The following is a 20,033-nucleotide window of genomic DNA, read 5'->3' on the forward strand; positions in this document are numbered from 1 at the left end:
TGTCTAAACTGTAGTCTTGGCGAAATCTGTGATTAAAAAGTATAATAAATAGTCTTTGACAATAGAATCATAATAGTGTACAAACTTATAATTTCAATCAAATATAGTCAAATTTCAACTACCAGGGGACCACTAGTTAGATTAGACGGTAGTACTCGATAGCTAACCTTCGTGATTTACGTTGCCGTATGTCAAAACAATTGTCGTGCTCTCGATTATGAGTATAAGTTTCGAGATTCGTGAACGTGACGATTCGATTGCGAAAAAAATTTATGTAAATTCAATCGTGCGGCTGAAATTAATTCTTTTTACGGCCGGTAGGGGCGCTGTTTAAGTCCTATAATTTTCTTTTCGATAGCGATACGAATACTTTAATCTTTCGTGCTCACCGCTCTGATATTAAACTATATACCCGATCCTGTAGACCGAATGGTAAGCAGTCGAAGTCGCCCAAAACACGTCATTACGGATCCTCCCGATCCATTAACGATACTTTTAGGTACTACAAGCACCGGTCACTGTCCTTGTCGAACCCGTCGCTTGCGACGAAGGGCTCAATGAGCGATTTAACCCATAGACCCAGCCCACTGAGTTTCTCGCCGGATCTTCTCAGTGGGTCGCGTTTCCGATCCGGTCGTAGATTCTGCGAAGCACGGCTTTTGCTAGGGTCAGTGTTAGCATCACCCCGGTTTAAGCCCCGTGAGCTCACCTACTAGTTAAGGTTACACTGAAATAGCCTCTCAAGGCTATCAGCTTAGGTAGGAAAAAAAAAGCTCTGATATGTTTCGTTTCATTACGTTTTTAGTCTACTTGAAAGTAATTTTTGATAAGGTAGTCTTGTTTTTCTAAAAGTGTTCACGTTCACGAGTGCTCAGAGGTAACGTGTCGTCGCCTAACGATTCACTAGCATTCCTGCCTGCCTTCGAGCTCAGACAATCGTATCTTGCACACGGAAAGCAGCGATTATAAGTCCTTAGGGATAGTAACTTTACTCCAATTTCTGCTGTGAACCAGTCGTGTGTTCAGACTGGACAAGTTGTACTAAACAATTCTCGACATGGCTTTAAGATGGCTGTCGTTAGCACATAATTACGTCTATGGTGGACGGTAATAGACGCAAGGTAGACCGGGAGCACATCTAATTTTTTTTTTATTGCCCTTGTAGGAAAACGAGCATACGGCCCACCTGATGGTGAGTGGTTACTGTCACCCATGGACCTCAGCAATGCCAGGGGCAGAGCCAGGCCGCTACCTACCGCTTAATACTCTCCACAAGCCTCTTTTAAAGAAGGACATGTCATAGTGCTCGAGAAACACCGATAAATAACTTCTGTGACAAAAATCAGTGTGACACCAAAACATTGAGCCGAATAAAGCTGACAACGTGCTCGTTTTGTTATTCATATACAGAATAAGCCGTGAGTAATTATTTACAAAAATCCGACAGTACATTTTTGCCAATACTTTCAAATAAAAGAATGGTTATTGTCGGTTTTGTTGTTCGGATAATAAGTAATATTGAGAACGAGTTTTTCCAGTTTTCATTCATGTTTTTACCGATACAGGCTAAGCGCTAATCATTCGGGATAAAAACGATGAACACAATAACGTATTGTGCCAGTCTGCTCTTGAGCACGTACTGTGTTTGTATTAGCGGTTTGCGAACTCGTTTCCGAGCATGCCAAAAGTATATTTTTGACATAAAAGGCCAAAGGTTGGATGTCGAATACTACACTCTATCAAATATCTAATAATTGTAATAATATGTTCTAATAAGTGAGAGTTACCCATAACGACAATAGTTAGAATAGAATGACGTATATTTGTTCGTAGTTAATCGGCCAAGAGACGCCTTTTAACCATTAACTTCAACTTCTGAGTCTCAACAACTCCTGCCGTCCTGAACTGCTAGATTTATTTGATGAATTTAAGGGTTTTAGACGGCACAGTGTAGGATGTGCACTAAAATAGTTTTTTTTTTTCACCATTACCTTTAAGAAGAAAAATCTTTAAGAAGTGTAACCGCATTGAATATAGAAATAAGTAATACAATAAATTAGGATATGTGAACTTTATTTTTTGTTTTACAACATTTGTTTTTGTTTTAAATTAAGCTTCGAACGCTAACTCAATTTATTGGCGACATTAGCCCACTGTGTTTCTCGCCGGATCTTCTCAGTGGGCCGTGATTCCGATCCGGTGGTAGATTCGGGGAAGCACTGCTCTTGCTAGGGCTATATAGTGTTAGGAAATTCGCCAGGTTGAGCTCCGTGAGCTCACTTATTCGCTCGGTGAATCTAATACAACCCCTCGAGGATACTAGAAAAAGTAGGGGGAAAAATGGCGGTATTTTTATCTGTCCTAGGGAGGTATTTAAGATAAATCCGTCTCTGTCCATCAAACGAAGAGTGTTCGTCGCCTTATGTCAACATCAATCTCAAATATACTTCACTGAAATTGATTTACACAGTATTCTGTAGACGGTGTGTGTATTTGATATATTTTTAGAAATCAATTTGAAGTTTCACATGTTTTCATGAGTCGAACATTTTCGAATATCATTACAACATAACTATATTGGGAATGTAATTTCTTAGGTTTTCTGAAGTCGTAGAATTACTGTTACGATGTCGGGGACATCGGAATTTGTAAAACAAAAACAATAAACAAGTAAACACACGAGTAAAGGTGATTTTAGTATTAAAAACGGTTTACGATGTTACAGTAACAGTTCGGCGCTCACTCAGAATTACATTGCGAGTATATTGGTAATCCATACGTCATACAACGCGAAACGAATGAAAAAACAGTGGTTCGATCACATTTGAATAAACTAACATATTATATAGAGTATACAAGTCGTAAAGTTAATATTAAACATATACTCAAAACTGGGTTTAAATTGAAAAAATATTCATTAATGTTTTTCAGCAATTTTTTTTTCAAATGATTGAATTGTTTCAACTTTAAGCGAGGATTGGAAGACCATAAATATTAATGTTGGTGTTCAGCACATTTTGTATACAGGTCAAGGAGTGCTACGACATTAAATTTTAGCCTTTAAAAAAATAATTATTTCAATGCAGTGCAACACAAAACACTTTGTTGCACTTGGGGGTATACCTAAATAGCCGTTGATAATGAAAAGAGAAATGAGAAAGGACAAAAAGTCAAACTTCAAATTAAATGGACGGACTTTTTAACCATTCCATTTATCATAACCAACAACAGGTTGAACAGGAAGAACAAAATCCATTTCTTGGCATCTATGTCATACGTCACGTATAGAATAGTAAACGTGACTGTAAGCTCATTACCGTGTCTACTCCTTATCAGTAACGGCGCCGTGAAGATAAAACCATGTTTAATTTAATTATTGACTCGTCACGAGATGAAGACTAAGTATCACCTTCAGTTACTTAGGTGTTGAGGAAGAGTAAAGTACTATTTATTATTATAATTTTTTTTATTGCTTCGATGGGTGGACGAGCTTATGACCCACCTGGTGTTGAGTGGTTACCGGAGTCCCCCGACATCAACAACTTAAAAGGCCACTCATTCTGAGACCCACCTTTAAACAGGATTTCCAAGTATATTTTTTTCTACCTGTTCGCTCGTAGCCTATGAGGCTATTTAAGCTACATCCTGACGAATGGGTGAGCTCACGGGCTCAACCTAAGAGTATTTGCTAACACTAGCCCTTGGAAGAGCAGTGCTTTGCGGAATCTACCACCGGGTCGGAATGGCGACCCACTGAGAAGATCCGGCTAGAAACTCAGTGAGCTGTGTCTATGGGATTCCAAGTGTCACTTTTTTAATAGGTACCACATTTATTCCTCATTGCTTTACTTACCCGTGCGGGCTCACAAGGCGCTTCTCTCAGAAGTAAACCTAAAAAGCAGAATTTACAAATATTCCATGGTTTTTTTTATTGCTTAGATCGGTGGACGAGCTCACAGCATACCTGGTGTTAAGTGGTTACTGGAACCCATAGACATCTACGACGTAAAAGCGCCACCCAACTTGAGATATCAGTTCTAAGGTCTCAATTATAGTTACAACGGCTGCCCTACTCTTCGAACCGAAACGCATTACTGCTTAACGGCAGAAATAGGCAGGGTGATACCTACCCGCGCGGACTCACTAGAGGTCCTACCACAAGTAAATATCTCCCAACCTCGAGAAATATATAGCTTGTATTGTCCTTAGAGACACAATGGCTCAGTGTACAGCGAGACAGTGTAGACACAGGCATATTAGTTCCAGACATTACCTTCTAAATAAAATCATAAAGAGAATATGTATATTTGATAAGTGTATTATGTGACCTTTTCGCCGCGTGGGTGGACGTAATGTGTGCGGTCTCCGTGGTTGAATGTGTTCATTTCAAATATGTCTCCGTACGCCTGACTAGTTTGAACACTTACGAACATTACTTTATTTGGTTCATGAAATAATAAATACAGACGGGTGTTTCGTATTTTATTTGTTTTAGGAACCAATTCTGCTGTGTCCACTCTATTCGCTATAAATAACGAGAAGATCAAAGTTCACCTTTTGTTCGGAAATCGTAGTTCAGGGCAAGAAACCACCGACGCTTAGTTTTCGTGTAGCGTATAGTCTTCAAACTGTTTGTTCCTAAACAAAAATATTCCCTAAGTGATCAATTTATTAAATTATTAACACACTACATAAAGGTCAACACACGCTTCTAAAAAACCATCAGCACACGAACTAGTAAAAACGTCAAGTTTTTGCACCCTTCCTGAGGAAGTAATGCGAGAGTGAGACGCAAATATAGTTTTATTTCACGAAGGAAAGCGACGGCGGTCGTGGGAAACACAGGGGTGGAAGTATCCCATAGTTGGTGCAGTGGGACGGTCGTGTTTGACCCTCATGTGGACAAGGAGCTAGTGATGTTAGTGTTTGGGATGTCAAGTTGTGTTTTAGTTTTTTTATAATGCAAATACAATTTTTTTTCCTACCTAAGCTGAGAGCCTTGAGAGGCTATTTCAGCGTAACCTTAACTAGTAGGTGAGCTCACGCGGCTCGAACCTGACGACGTTGCTAACACGAACCCTAGCAAGAGTCGTGCTTCGCAGAATCTACCACCGGATCGGAAACGCGATCCACGGAGAAGATTTGATAATTTGAAGATTGTATAATTTTTACGCGATCGAGAAGGATAAAAAACTTGCAATAAGCACACTGAAGTCGAATAAGATCTCGCGTTCAAGCCATCTATGATGTCATGTTTCACCAGGACAGGTGGACGAGCAAAGGCTCAGCCAGGGGGATGGGGTTTGCTAACAGGTTCAAGTGGTGTGGCCGCATTTACTAGGAGGTTTCTATGGACTAATGAGCTAGTGTTCTCGGCTCACTTGGTGATACATACCTACAAACTATTGCCTTATTTATTTACTAGTTTGGAGGGTGAAGCAGCCATTGTACTATAGAACTAAGATTTAGAACTCTTTTTTTTTGAGTTTATGGCCTGGTTGGTATCTAGACAATTTAGAACTCGTATCTCAAGGTCGGTGGCTGTGTTTACGTCGTCTGAGTAATAAAAAGAAAAACAAAATAGAAATCCTACAAAGGCTTATTATAATTAACATACGGCTTACCAAACTCTTTTGTTGGCATTTTTTATATAAGTGTTTTCAAGAAAGCACTTCTAAATACACAATTCACGAAGACCTCAGAAAACACTACAAACTAGTATCTCTTAAATGACAGGACAAAATAATGTGATAAACATTGCTATCGACCTTTTTAAAATCGTTATTGATCAACAGGTTGCAGCTAGCTCCTAGTCTACGCATCGGTGGTATTCACCCCTTCATCGTCACACTGAACGGCGTTGAACAGTTACCTTCGCACCTGTGCTTAATGTCACCGTCATGCTTAGTGGCTGACTCGTTTAACGGTAGTTATTTGTATGCGAAATCATATAATTAATTTACGGAGGTAAGTTAATATTAATTGAATTATATGTACGTAGTGTCGTCGTGCGGACGGTTAAACTATTCAGTTGAGATTTCTACGTCACGTTTCAGGTCACGAGTTTAGCTTAATTTTATTTAATGAAATGCCAACAGCATCGGAGCCGAGCAAATAACAGCGACAAGTATGGGGAGGGGAGCCCACGTGCAGAATTTAAATTCCGGTAACTACAATTTATCCCAATTACGGTTTGTGATTCGTCCACCTTAAAATTATAATTTACGTAATTACTGGTGGTAGGACCTCTTGTGAGTCCGCACGGGTAGATACCACCACCCTGCCTATTACTGCCGTGAAGCAGTAATGCGTTTCGGTTTGAAGGGTGGGGCATCCGTTGTAACTATACGGACACCTTAGAACTTATATCTCAAGGTGGGTGGCGCATTTACGTCGTAGATGTCTATGGGCTCCAGTAACCACTTAACACCAGGTGGGCTGTGAGCTCGTCCACGTATCTAAGCAATAAAAAAAGAACTTCTCTGTATAATAAACTATGAAGAAAAAACCCAAGTTTTATTAAAAATAATAATTTATTCTCTCGCACCCTTTGTCTATTTTTAGATCACGCACGTATATACAAATAAAAAAATATTATTTACAAAACAAAATCGAAAATTATTTCTTGAAACTAAATATACAAATTTTTAATGAGACATTCAAAAGAGTGACTGAATAAAGAAAATATTTCATTGTGTTTTATTTCGCAATTGAAGCAAAAAACAATATTAACTATAGCTATTATTAAAGGTCACTGAAAACACAATGACTTGTATAAGTAATGTTCAAGTATAGAATACATTGAATGTACTATGTACCATATAACCTGTAGTACTATGTGAGGCTTCCAACATAACAATATATCCCTAGCATTAAAACTATTATGATTCGGTTTATCGATAAGTGCTTAGCTAAAGTAACTTTTTGATAGTTCTAAGTATGCAGCTATATATGATCAGCAATTCAGTCCTTTTTTTTTAAATCTTTGAAATACTTAATACGTACATTATAATAATTGAATCTTTCACAACCATTTGTTCAAAGATATTTTTAAATTCGTAGGAAGTCCGTCAAAAGACCGCGACGTCCCTTTGACATAAAATCGTCAAAGCAAATCTCACATTCAACAAACACATAGTTAAAGCTTCGTTTTGGTCCCCAAATATTTGCAAAAACACATCAAAATGTCCTATGGCCCTAAAACTATTTTGTTCCGTATTTATTTAAGTTTTCTCTTCGACATTTTGACCTTCACGTTTCTGTCAAACACATATTATTTATGTAAATATCTTTAATTTTAATATCACACAATCTTATAAAATATTTTCATTTGTATATAAAACTATATTCTATACATTTCGTTAAAGATTTTCTTGATATAATTTTGACTTTAGGTATGAGATCCCTCAACATTTGCCTGTCACGTATTTCAATAAACCAACTGTTTGTTACCAGTGCTTGAGTGGTAACTACACTGGTAGGAACCGCTATTCTCCGCTGAACATCTATGAGACCAGTGTGTTTAGTGCGAGTTTTTTAACGTTCTCGATAGCGTAAAAGTTAACCCAATTTTGTATGCAGTTGGAACAGCGCCCCTAACGGCAAACGTAGGCAAACGTTCCCATTCCATACAAATATGAGCTAACTTTTACGCTATCGGGAACGTTAAAAAACTCGCACTGAGCACACTGAACAACAGTGTTCTGGCAAAGAAACTGTTTAATATTCGACGAAATCTGTTTTTTTGGTAAAATGTCTCATATCGATCTAGTTAGTTTATAAAAACAGATGACACACGCTTAATTGTACTACAAACACTTAGCGCAAGCTCCATGTTAAATACACAATTAATAAGCTAACTCCGCGCCCCACGGTCTGTAGGGCTTGGAACTGTTTTGTGAATACTGGTGGTGGGGTGGTGGATGAGGGTACGGAGTAGGGTAATGCGGGGCTGGTGGCGCCGGATGAGGGCCGGGTGGGGCTGGTGGTGCCGGAGGTCCGGGAGGGTAGTGTGGATAGCTTGGAGCTGCGGACAAAGGTGCAGCAATCGCTGGAGCGGTCACGGTGGTCGAAGCAGTTGTTATAGGTAAGTCTTGTCTGTGTCCCAGCTCCGTGTAACCGGTCGGATGCTGGGGTTGAGGAGCTACAGGTGTGGGGTATTGAGGGTAGCCCCAGTTCGTGGACTTGGCTGCCAGCTCACGTTGCGCGGCAAAGCACTGGAGGTGGCTCATGAGACGAAGACGCAGAGGATCCTGGATGTCGAGGCCTTCACAACTAACGAGGTATCTCGCGACCTCGGCTGCACATTCTCGAAAGCCGATGCTGTGGTAGTCCATCGCGTATCGCTGAGGGTCGTAGGCAAATGTGTCCAGACCTGTAAAAATATAAACATGTTATTAAACATTTCTAAAATACTGAAACTATTTAAAGTGGAACAAGACTTCAAAAATTATATTGTGCTAAGCATACATCGATAACATCTAACAGCCCACCTGGTATTAAGCTACCGTAACCCATATATATCAGTACAATGTCACGACCGGAAATCTGACTTCCATATGAACATGAAAAATATCCGGTTTCCTTGACAAAAGATCAGAATGAAAATTTTATTTTATTACTTTATTATTAAATCAATGTAATGAATTCTTCATAGCGTGGGTAGGCTAGTCCTGGGTAGTCCATAAGATGGACCGACGACCCATTAAGGTTTGCGGGGATCCGCTGAAAGCAGGCAGCGCATGACCGGTCTTTGTGGCGAGGCTTGTGGGAGGTCTATGTTTTTTTTTATTGCTTAGATGGGTGGACGAGCTCACAGCCCACCTGGTGTTAAGTGGTTACTGGAGCTCACAGACATCTACGACGTAAATGCGCCACCCACTTGAGATATAAGTTCTGAGGTCTCAAGTATAGTTACAGCGGCTGCGCCGCCCTTCAAACCGAAACGCATTACTGCTTCACGGCAGAAAAAGGCAGGGCGGTGGTACCTACCCGTGCGGACTCGCAAGAGGTCCTACCATCAGTAAGCAGCAGTAAACGTCTGTTGGCTCATAGGGAGAATGAATTCTTTACAATAGCTACAGCCAAAAGAGTGACAAAAATATTTGTGCAATATTCTGATCATTTATTGGTCACATCTGCTGTTATATATGCTGCTTATTATACAAAAAAATACGTATTAAAATATATTCTACCCCATTTTTAGAGTCAAATAGCAATACACGTGAAGCTTGCATTTAACTGAACTGTTCTCAAAAGAATCGTCATCTTAAACATAAAAGTACAAAACAGGCTATTCAACGCAGCCCTCTGGAAGACAGAGAAAGATAATAGTGAATTGTATTTGCGGGATAAAGATATAAAAAACGTAACGGGAACCCCATATTTCCGGTTTTCTTCCGATGAAAAACAAAAACATGTTGAGCCGTAGCACCCTATAATGTCAGTAAAGATCACTTGATCGTTTCTATTTGGATCGGAGGTCTCAGATGTTTGGGTAGGGTACTGGGCTATTGGAGTAAGGTAAAGGGGTGACTAGTATAAGATACCTACCAGAAGTTAGGGTGACTTTGTGCCATATTATCTGGATACAACGATTAAAGGTAAACAATGATTTTTTATTGCCTTCTGATTAGAAGGCATCATATGGTGGATTCACCACCATATGATGATGACTGATTACAGTCGCCTATAAACATTCAAATCAGCCATAGATAGCCAATATTCATCGCTTAAGCAGCTTATTACCAAAGTGGAATAATTGCTCGATCATTGTGCATTCCATGAAATCTTTAATTATTATCCACACTAATATAATAAATTTAAAAGTGGTGTATGTTTGTCCTTCTTTTACGTCGAAACGAAGAAATGGACTGTCTTGTTTTTGATAAAGTGATAGAGTTAGGTCAGGAGAGTGACATACATTTTTCCACTCACATCACATTACATTTCCTCCCAAAAAACTCTTATTACCTCCGGAAACTATATTATTATATTTAAAAAAATATATTAGCACCTTTTCTTGACCACGCGGCGAAGTCGCGGGTAACAGTTACTGTTTTTACATATAACTACAAATCAAACACTTCAACCAAATTGGCACTTTATTTTGTTATTTAAAATTGTACGAGTCCCATCATCATTTAGTTTATAGTATAAATTCTAAATCCTTAGTCTCGAGCATTCTTCTCTTATAACGCCCCATATTTTTGCTCGGGCTTATTTCGGAACCAAACTAGAAATGTATTAACTATTAGATTTTAAGTTTTCAAGAGTTTGTAAAGTTTAATGTCGTTGTCACAGACAAAGAGTATGCGAGAGATCGGGAGACTTGTTTACGAACCTTCTTCTTTAACAATTTTAAGTGTTGCGAATAATACATATTATGTAGCTTATTTTGTTTAGATGAGTGAGAACGGCCCACACGTCGTTAGGATTTGCCAGGATCTGTAATGGCCTAGCTGTCATTAATTTAAATCTATTAAGACATCTATAGTATTCATTTATTTTTTAATAAAACATTCTAATACTGATTTTTTCTTTATTGTGTTTTTACTTTCTTCCGGTTCCTCGATGTCTTTGTTAGGCTACAGTTTTAGAGATCGCTCCAATAAATTTTCGATTTAACGAACATTATTAAGATGGATACACTAATGGAGAAGTTTGTAGGAACATTATAAAGTGTTACCGAAAAAAAAAAATTATCATAGTGAAATGTATGTATTTATTAGGATTTTGTTATTATTCGCTATTTATAATACAAAAAAGTTGAAACATCAAATTTCGCCTTTGAATTCATGTATCATGTAAGAACCACGGTATTATAATAGAAATTGCGAAACATCATTTTGCTAACTAATTTGGCGGCAAAACAACCTAAGTAGTACCGACAGAACCATTACTGTTTATAATAATATCATAATTTTTTTGTGCGCCCGGAACGCAGGTGTGACAACCCTTTTCTGGCTACTCGCTTCCGCCTGTCACTGAGCGCACAATACAGCGCGTGCTCCGGATATGAGAGATGCAGATTAAGTACCCGAGCTTTGATATGATTTTAATTATACGTTTGTAATCTTAGATTTTGTTGAACCTACGTAGCTCCTCTCGGATTGGAAACACGGCTAATACAATTGCAGTTGCGAACTACTAACTACCACGAAAAATTTGTATAGTCAATTATATTATAGTTCACTATACTGAGATCTTAGAACTCCTATCTCAAGGTGGGTGGCGGCTACAACATTTTTTGTTTTCTTTTTTCTGGAACTCGTAATTGTAGTTTTTAATTCTTATTTGTAATTTTGTTTTCAATAGCCAAAGCTATGTACATTAATACGGGTTTCTGAGTGCACATACACACGCTGAGATTGCAATCCAGATTAGATCTAGGTACTGCTCTTTTGTAATTTGTATTGTGCATCAATAAAAATAAATAAAAAAAAATAAAAAAAAAGATGTTTATGGGCTCCGTTAACCACTTAACACCACCTGGGCCGTGAGCTCGCCACACACCCACTTAAGCAATAAAAAAAAGTTAAAGATGAAAAATCTGTTAAATACTTATTTTTATAAAGTCTGTGATAATCAATAATGAGGTATAAATTTAAATATATGCTATCTTTAGGGACAGTCGGAATTATCATAATTCACTTACAGTGAGCTTTACAGGGGGTGTGGGGTGGGACACTCCAGCCACCCTCTTTCCCACGCACCCCGCCACGATATGATAAGAGCTTGATACCAAATTTATGCGAATTACCATTATTTGTGGGTACTTACGCAAATTTTATAATTGCTATCAGTTATTTTTTTTATTAGCGAATATAAGTAGATAAGTCCATATCACATATGAGGTTAGGAGGCTGCTACTGCAGTATTCAGACAAATAAAAACATTAATGTCTACTGCTGCCCTCCTTATTTCTGCCGTGCCGCGTTTCGGTTTGAAGGGTTGGGCAGCCGTTGTAAATATACTGAGACCTTAGAACTCATATCTCAAGGGGGGCGGCGCATTTACGTTGTAGATGTCTATGGGCTCCGGTAACCACTTAAAAACAGTTGGGCTCTGAGCTCATCCAACCATGTAAGCAATAAATAAATAAAAACTTTAAACAATGAAGTCTCATAGCTTTGTCATATCTGCCGACGCACTCAATCCGGAGCTTTTGATTGCACTGCGGCAGAGTTATGAAGATGTGGTACCTGTGCCAGCCAGGACACGCCGTATGCAGTGGATCAGAGGACGTAACTAATGACTGCAGTATAATGTACTGGGTAGTTTATAATTGGTTTCCTGTGGCGCCAGGTATAAGGTATAAGGCTCACTACCTGACCCAATTGAATGACAGACCCTAAACTTGACCATATGCTTTTGTATCATCAATATGTAATAGTGAAACGTTATTTGCATTCTATTTAATGGTAATAGGGTTGATAGTAGAATGTTTTAAGAATCGTTTTTTTAAGTTCTTTTAAAAGTCGTGGAAAGTGATACTGTGTGGCTTATGATTGTTGTACAAATAACTTCTTGGTATAAAAATAAAATTATACTATATTATTATATATAAATAAAATAAAAACAGAAAACATACTTTAGTGACTAGCCGAGCTATATTACTATAACAATACGTAAATATATTATTATTTATTTCAATTAAACAAAAGTAATCAAATCTATAAATTAATACGTGAAGCAAAATTTTTGTATCCCTTTTTACGAAAATTGCGCGGACGGAGGAGTATGAAATTTTTTACACTTATAGAGAATATAGAGAAGAAGAGCACAATGCTATTTTTTTTTTAAATAATGCATAATAGTAACATTAAATCAATAAAGAAAACATTACACACACTACATACCATGTATTTGACGCACACATGCATGCATACTATTTATTGTCAAACTTTTGTTCTTGACGTCTGTGGTCAAATTGAGAATAGATTAAATATTGTTTGTCATTATTAATATTTTTTTATAGTGCCTTGGCGAAATTTGTGATTATAGAAGTATAAAATATAATCATGATAGTGTACAAACTTACAATTCCAATTAATTATAGTCGAATTTCGACTACTGCGGGACCTCTACTTATTGTAAATTTAAGTTATCAACAAAGTAATTAATTCCATTGTAAAAGGTGCGGGGTGTCAGTCAATACAGGACGTCAAAACAACAAAACAGTAAATTTATTAAATGTCATTTGTCCTTTGACTTTGATGAGTACTAAATTTTAATTTAATCCAACGTAGTGGAGGGTTGAAAATCCCGTCCAAAGATTCCATTACATACACGTAGAGGCATACAATAGAAGCCAGTAGAATCGTGATGCCTTAGTGACAATTGGCTTTCTCCCCTACCTAATCACTGGTAGTTTAAATAGTTATTCCAGCTACGTGGACTGTTAGGTGAGCTGACGGGGGTTAGCTTGGCAACACTAACCCTAGCAAGAGCAGTTTTTCGCCGAATCTAGCACCGGATCGGAATCGCGACCCATTGAAAAGATCCAGCGAGAAACTCAGTGGATTGTTCCTATGGGCTAGGTTACACGACGAACTCTTCGTTGCATTCGATAAATTCGACGGGAACGGTGACCAGTGCTTGTGGCAGACAAGCACGGGTCGAAGCACCAAGAATGTATCGAGAGTATCTGATAGGACATGTTTTTTGGGTGACAGCGGCTCTGCGTGTTTGCCCCGTCACCTGAGTCGGATATGTAGTTAAATAGCGGCCACGATAAGAGGTTGATTGTACCGCGGCGTTTTCTCGTTGAATGATAATCGGTAAGGCGTGTCAACTAATAGAAAGGAAGTAACTGACTCCGTGAAACAATAGGAGCAAGCCGAAAACAAGGTTGACCTTTTAAAATTTTATTTTCTTTTAGTTCAATTTGGCGAGTGAAGACCGGAACACGTGACCGGAGAGGATGCGGTTTCATTGCCACTGCACATAAAGGTTTTAATGATGCGACCGCGAGACCACAAAACTAGCTGATTGTTTCAAATGGCTTTCGGAAGTATTTTAAAAAAGTAATTAAATGAATTGATTTAAAAAGCTTATTGTTTCATCACTACATAGTATAAAACAAAGTCGCTTTCTCTGTCCCTATATCCCTATGTATGCTTAAATCTTTAAAACTACGCAACGGATTTTGATGTGGTTTTTTTTAATAGATAGAGTGATTGAAGAGGAAGGTTTATATGTATAATAATATCCATTAAATAGTGGAGAAATCAATAATAAATTACAGTTTCCGAAGCGAAGCGAGGGCGGGTCGCTAGTAGCAAATATAGTTGGAAGGCGAGCAAGTGCTGGCTTGAATGTAATTTACACATAACTAAACATTATGTGCGCGGGGAGGTACTATGTGCATACATTATGTATTAGATGTCACCAGCTGTTGGTCACTTAACGGACCGTACATCCCCTTCTAACGCTCATGCTAGAGAAATATGGATTTTTTTTTATTGCATAAAATTGATTAAATCGCGAGAACGGTAGTAAAGTTGTAAATTGTTGAAGTAAAACTTATTAAGTGTGCTCACCGATGCTAACGGTCGCCAAGCTATAGAGCTACTGAATGTAAGTCAACCTTTTACGTTGAATGCGTAAAATATCTAAGCATCGCAACTTTGTGTGCAGTAATGCGCACCTGCTCGACGCCCGACCCGGAAACGAACCGTGGGAACCCGGAACGTGGCCCCGTGTAGGTGGCTACGGACGCGCCATGTGGGCTGTTTTTGTGGGTTTTAATTAGACGCTTGCTCCCGTTGCTCAGGTATCTTTAGGACGACTCCTCGGGCAAAAAATATACATAAGTCACTTGTGTAAATTTTGCAAGTTTACGCATTAACTTTAAAAACAGGAATTTTCGTGTGATATTTGAGTTTACAAACCTATTATGGATATGTTTAAATAAAATATCTTCGTTTTTTTGTCCTTTATAACGCACAGGAAATAGAATAATACGGTTTGACAAAGTGAAAATAGCAAGCACAGAGGTGACTTTAACTGACCACGAGTACATCGACTCTAGCCCTTTATTGTGCAAAAAATTAAAGAAGTCTGTTATGTTTTCCTCATATTCACGAGAATTATTAATTTATGAAATTACTTTTATACTCCAATAATTGAATTGCAACTGCTTGTATATATTTTTTTAATATATTCATGAGAAAAATAAATACAATTATGTTCATTGAGAAATCGTATTTTTTTCGCTCTCTTTCAACAATGACATATGCCATGCTTATACTAAATTGTTGTATATATTAGAAATATTGAGTTTTAAAAGCATTATTTGCGGAAGAATAAAAAATTCCTAACAAATTTTCACTATTAACTAAATCGACCTACTGACGAAGTAACGTTTTATTTTTATTTCGAGATATTGAAGAGACCTTTTTGAGCGAGAGCAACTTTTTTTTTTTGAATAGAATACTGTTTTTTATTATTTCTGCTTTTCTGCTTTTTATAATTTTGGCAACACCGTTATGGACGTCTTTTGTGTTGAGAGGAAACGGAAGCTAACGGTTAACTGGCAGGTTACCGCAATTAACTTTTTTTATGTATAAAAAATTAAGAAGAGATGTAGGTTCACTTCCATTAGTTTCTTGGAGCAAATCCGTGGGACGAACAGAATTTACAATTAGGATCTTACTGACATAACTATGGGGCTCTTGCTGATTTACTTAAAAACTATTTTACGGGTGGTAAGTCACATTGTAATGCCGCACGGGCAGGTACCGCCATCCTGCTTATTTCTCTCGCGAAACAATCATGTATTCTGATTTGAAGGTTGAGACAGTCATTATACAGTACAAATGACCCAACGACCTCATGTTTCAAGGTAGGCAATCACGCTGCGATGTTTATGATTAGCTAGAATAGCTTCTTAGGCTACCAGCGAATAAGTAAGAAAATAAAAGTGCGTGCGTACAAAGTACACATGTCAGAAGTGAAACTTTTTTGGAGAACTAATTTATAAGTCTTGCTTATATTTATACAAATCTAAAACTTTGGTTTTTCGAGACTTAGAGGAAGGGAAAAAGGAAGGTTCCCGCCAAAAGTCTGTCAAATGTCAATCTCAAACCTCAGTGTTGACAGTCACATTATGTTTAGATTTCTAAATTGTAAATGACTAATATTTTGCCAATTAAATTGACTAATTTAATTTCATGCTATTTGATTAATGTTCCAAATTCTTTTCATTTCATTTCAATTCCTATTAACATTTTTCACAAAAAAATTTAAAATATTAGGCTGTATGGTATGATACATTTACCTTTCCAGTTGGAAAAATACAACAACTACTACTACTGACATTTGACAAGTACGGTACTTAATTTCAATAGTAATTTGATGTCACTTCCGTTGCATACCTGCGTGACGTTCTGTAAAAATTTTACCCTCATGCGCCTAAAGAAGTTTCACTTCGAAAATTTAAAAAAAAAATGTTTATGATCTCCGGTAATTATTTTACACCAGACTGGTCGTGAAATCATCGCGATGTACATCTGTCTAGACTATTTCCTAACTCTGTATCGGTCAGAAGATCTTAATTACAGTATTCCGTCTGTGACCACGAAAACTGTAAAGAATTCGAAACACCGGAGATAATGAAATGAAAATAATGAACCCGAGGTAAACCTGTAAAAGTGGTATTTGATTATGTATATGATTCTTTTTTTATTTATTGCTTAGATGGGTGGACGAGCTCATAGCCCACCTAGTGTTAACCTGATGGAACCCATAGACATCTACAACGTAAATGCGCCACCCACATTGAGATAAAAGTTCTAAGATCTCAGTATAGTTACAATGGCTGCCCCACCCTTCAAATCGAAACGCATTACTGCTTCACGACAGAAATAGGCAGGACGGTGGTACCTACCCGAGCGGACTCAAAAGAGGTTCTACCACCAGAAAAAATCGCAATAATCGAAGAAAATATTTAGTGTGTTACTCTAACCTTTAGCGTGCAACATCTTGAGATGGTCCACGGTCAGCTGTAAGATCTCCGCCTTCTCTAGCTTGGCGCTGCCCTGCTTCTCGCACGCGGCCGGCACTAGCCTCTTCAGCTCGGTAAGAGACGTGTTGATTCGATCTCTGCGTTTCTTCTCTATCACGCCGCGTCGCCTTTTTCTTGTCATTAATTGACAAGAGTCTCCCCCGGGTGACCTTGGAGAAACAACGGGGATTGCTCAACTTTAAATGTAAAAATATAGCATAGCAGTTTTTGTATATTTACAGGGGTACGCAGATTGAATGACGATATAAGAGAGAGAGAGGAATGCGTGTTGAGATGACGGCTGATAGAAGAGAATGGTAGAGAAAAATTAGCTGTGCTGACCCCGCCTAGTGGGATAAGGTGGAGAAAAATAAGAAGAAGGGGTACACAGCTGTGCCATTGGCATTGCCACTGTTTATGCGAGGGCATTTAAGATCGCGTGGGCTGTAAGATGCTCTCCACGTAAAAATGAACCTATTTAAGAATAGTATTGATTTTGTCTGTCCGTTCGTGTTGCATGCGTGCGTGTGAGCATTCGCGCTCCGTTCATTAGAATAGACTAACGACGGGTTTTAACTAGACAGGTTTTTTTTGATTCTTTTTTTTTTAGAAATTATATTTAAATGCGAATTACATATTGATATCATATTATATTATTTCTTATCTTTCAATAAAAAAACGTTTATGTTTAAGTTGATTATCGACAAAGTTGATTATTGAAAACACGAATAAAAAACCATTTTCTGAAAATAAATCGTAACTAGAACGATTTATCGCCCCCGAAATCCCCTGTATACTAAATTTTTCGAAAATCGTTGGAGCCGTTTCCGAGATTCAGATTATATTTAAATTTATATACAAGAATTGCTCGTTTGAAGATATAAGATTAAAACATTGCACAGTTATAGTTTATGCTTATGTTCTCACATATTTCCTTATTAATAAAGTAAGAAAAATGGAGGTGGCGCGCGCCTCGTTTCAGATAATGTGAGTTAATTTTTTTATCGACATTTCACCGCAGGCTCATCTTCAGAAGCTCAGAACGGCAAAGTATTATAATTTTTACAATACTAAATTCCGATTACTACAGTTAATTAATTACAAAGATAATCGTTGATTGTAATTGATTAGTATAATGTTCTTTTGTGCTTTAATTAAGCATTTCGTAGCGCTGTCTACGGTCGCGCGGCGTAGCCTTCGGTTACGAGGCGACTTCCATGAATGTAAATTAGCTTTAGAAAAGCGTAGCAGATTAAACCAAACCACATTAAAGTATGGACTTTATGAAATTTCGAAAATGACATTTTGTCAATCCACGAATTGAGTCGTCTATTATTAAAGGTGGCAATCTGTGCATTTGAACAAAAAAATGTTATTGATATGTCAATACAGATTGATTTGAATATAATCGTCTCCTTCAAAGAATACGGTTCAAAACCTGCATTAAATAAAGGTTAATACTTAACCTGTTATTTATCTAAGATGTCGTTCAGAAGAGTTTCGTGACTGCCAATGGAATACAAAGTCAATAATTCGTTTTTCTGATTTACCAATAATTGTCCAAAAGTCACATTGCCGGCTTTGATAATAGTCGACTCAATTTGTAGAGTGTAGGTACATTACTCTATTGAAACTAAACATAATAACGTTACAACACGCACACCAAATACACATAAATTCATAATACAAAATTCACTTAACATTTTCATTACTTTACTTATTTGATTTTTTTTACTGTTTTTCTTTGTGTGTGTTTTGAAATGTGTAGTAAGGAAAGATGTGGAAGCCAGTTTCTTTAGCTGGTTGCTTTCAGAACTGTCCCGTACCTCTGTTACTAAACAAATTTAAGGATAATATCGTGTTATTTGCCCGTGATGACGTAATTTAATTAAAATATTACACCTTTTTAATGTTTAATTATTACAATATTGCGTACTTTACATGGCGAGCCTTTCATCAGATGTCACACTATGTTAATTGGAAATAAGATCTTTGTAACTATCCTCTCACGATAAAAACAAATAATGTAATTTAATTAGTTACTAATTAATTAGTAATTTAATTAGTTACTAATTAAATTAATTTTGTACATTAAATTTTATTATATTTGATGTGATCACTTACTGCGCATCCTTACTGCTTTCTTCGGAGAAAGCATCGTCTTCGCTTTCAGAGTGTGCCCGCTTACTGCGTGAGGTCGGAGGAGGTGGCGCCGGCGCAGGGGCCGGTGGACCCCATGTCCCATAGCCCCACTGAGAACTTTGAGTTTGACCTTGCAGGTTACTCTGCTCCATGTGACGATGGTGATGATAAGATTCCATCGCTTAAAACAGCTTTGTGTGAAAACTCATAAGCCAGTAGAAATGAAGAACTTTAAAGTTTTAGTAAAATTTCAAATCACATCACAAAAACTATTCTTCGAAAAAATCTCAAAATTGCAATAGTTATAAGTCACTAAACATTATCAATTAACACAAATTCTTTTGGCCTGAAAAAATTATCTGGGTCAGTAATAATTTCATGATTGCGAAGTAAAGCTACGTGCGCACGGTCGAGGAAGTCGCGGCAGCAACCGACACGTGCACACGCGTGGGTCGAGCGCCGCGGAGTGCGTGCCGCGTGCCGCCTCCCTGTGCGACACAAGCCGACCTATCCAAACCATCCCTTATCTACAAAAAATTAAATTCGACTCTATACCCCGCGCAGTAAGCAACAACTGATTTAGTTGAACGAAATCGAAACTGCATTTTTGATATGCAATTTTGAGCTCTGTGCGATAAGTCATAAGAAAGTATCGCTTATCGTTAGGGGAAATAAATGATGTTAATATTTCTGATTCTTAATCGCAATTATTGCTACGTGAAAACAATCTTTTTTGCATTGTGTTAGTGATTAAAATCACTTGAATGTTTAGCGTAGTAATTTAAAAGCGCCTCGTGTCCGGCGTACGGTGGGAAGCAGTGAGACAATTAGGAAACGCAATTTTATTCGAGTAGCGGTGTGAACGAGCCCGCGAGAGGGGAAG

General features: G+C 37.7%; 1 protein-coding gene across 1 annotated transcript; it reads right to left on the reverse strand.

Moving 5' to 3' along the window:
* Positions 1–6,715: 6,715 nt before the first annotated feature.
* On the reverse strand, positions 6,716–19,601 carry LOC105842918 (hairy/enhancer-of-split related with YRPW motif protein). The gene is made up of 3 exons (XM_038011350.2): positions 19,133–19,601; positions 16,970–17,178; positions 6,716–8,374 (listed from the first exon to the last, which is right to left on the reverse strand). The coding sequence occupies exons 1-3, from the start codon at positions 19,327–19,329 to the stop codon at positions 7,848–7,850; spliced, it is 933 nt and encodes a 310-aa protein (XP_037867278.1). The 5' UTR covers positions 19,330–19,601; the 3' UTR covers positions 6,716–7,847.
* Between the last annotated feature and the right edge of the window lie 432 nt (positions 19,602–20,033).

The sequence above is a fragment of the Bombyx mori genome, chromosome 5 (genome assembly GCF_030269925.1).
Source record: "Bombyx mori chromosome 5, ASM3026992v2".
Lineage (NCBI taxonomy): Eukaryota > Metazoa > Arthropoda > Insecta > Lepidoptera > Bombycidae > Bombyx > Bombyx mori.

What these genes read in the sequence shown, in the direction of transcription:
- LOC105842918 (XM_038011350.2), bottom strand. Translation starts at nt 19,329, where the DNA reads ATGGAATCTTATCATCACCATCGTCACATGGAGCAGAGTAACCTGCAA. An exon ending in GAAAGCAGTAAGGATGCGCA is followed by an intron (nt 17,179 to 19,132) that starts GTAAGTGATCAC and finishes TGTTTCTCCAAG; the next exon opens with GTCACCCGGGGGAGACTCTT. An exon ending in CAAGATGTTGCACGCTAAAG is followed by an intron (nt 8,375 to 16,969) that starts GTTAGAGTAACA and finishes ATATTTTTACAG; the next exon opens with GTCTGGACACATTTGCCTAC.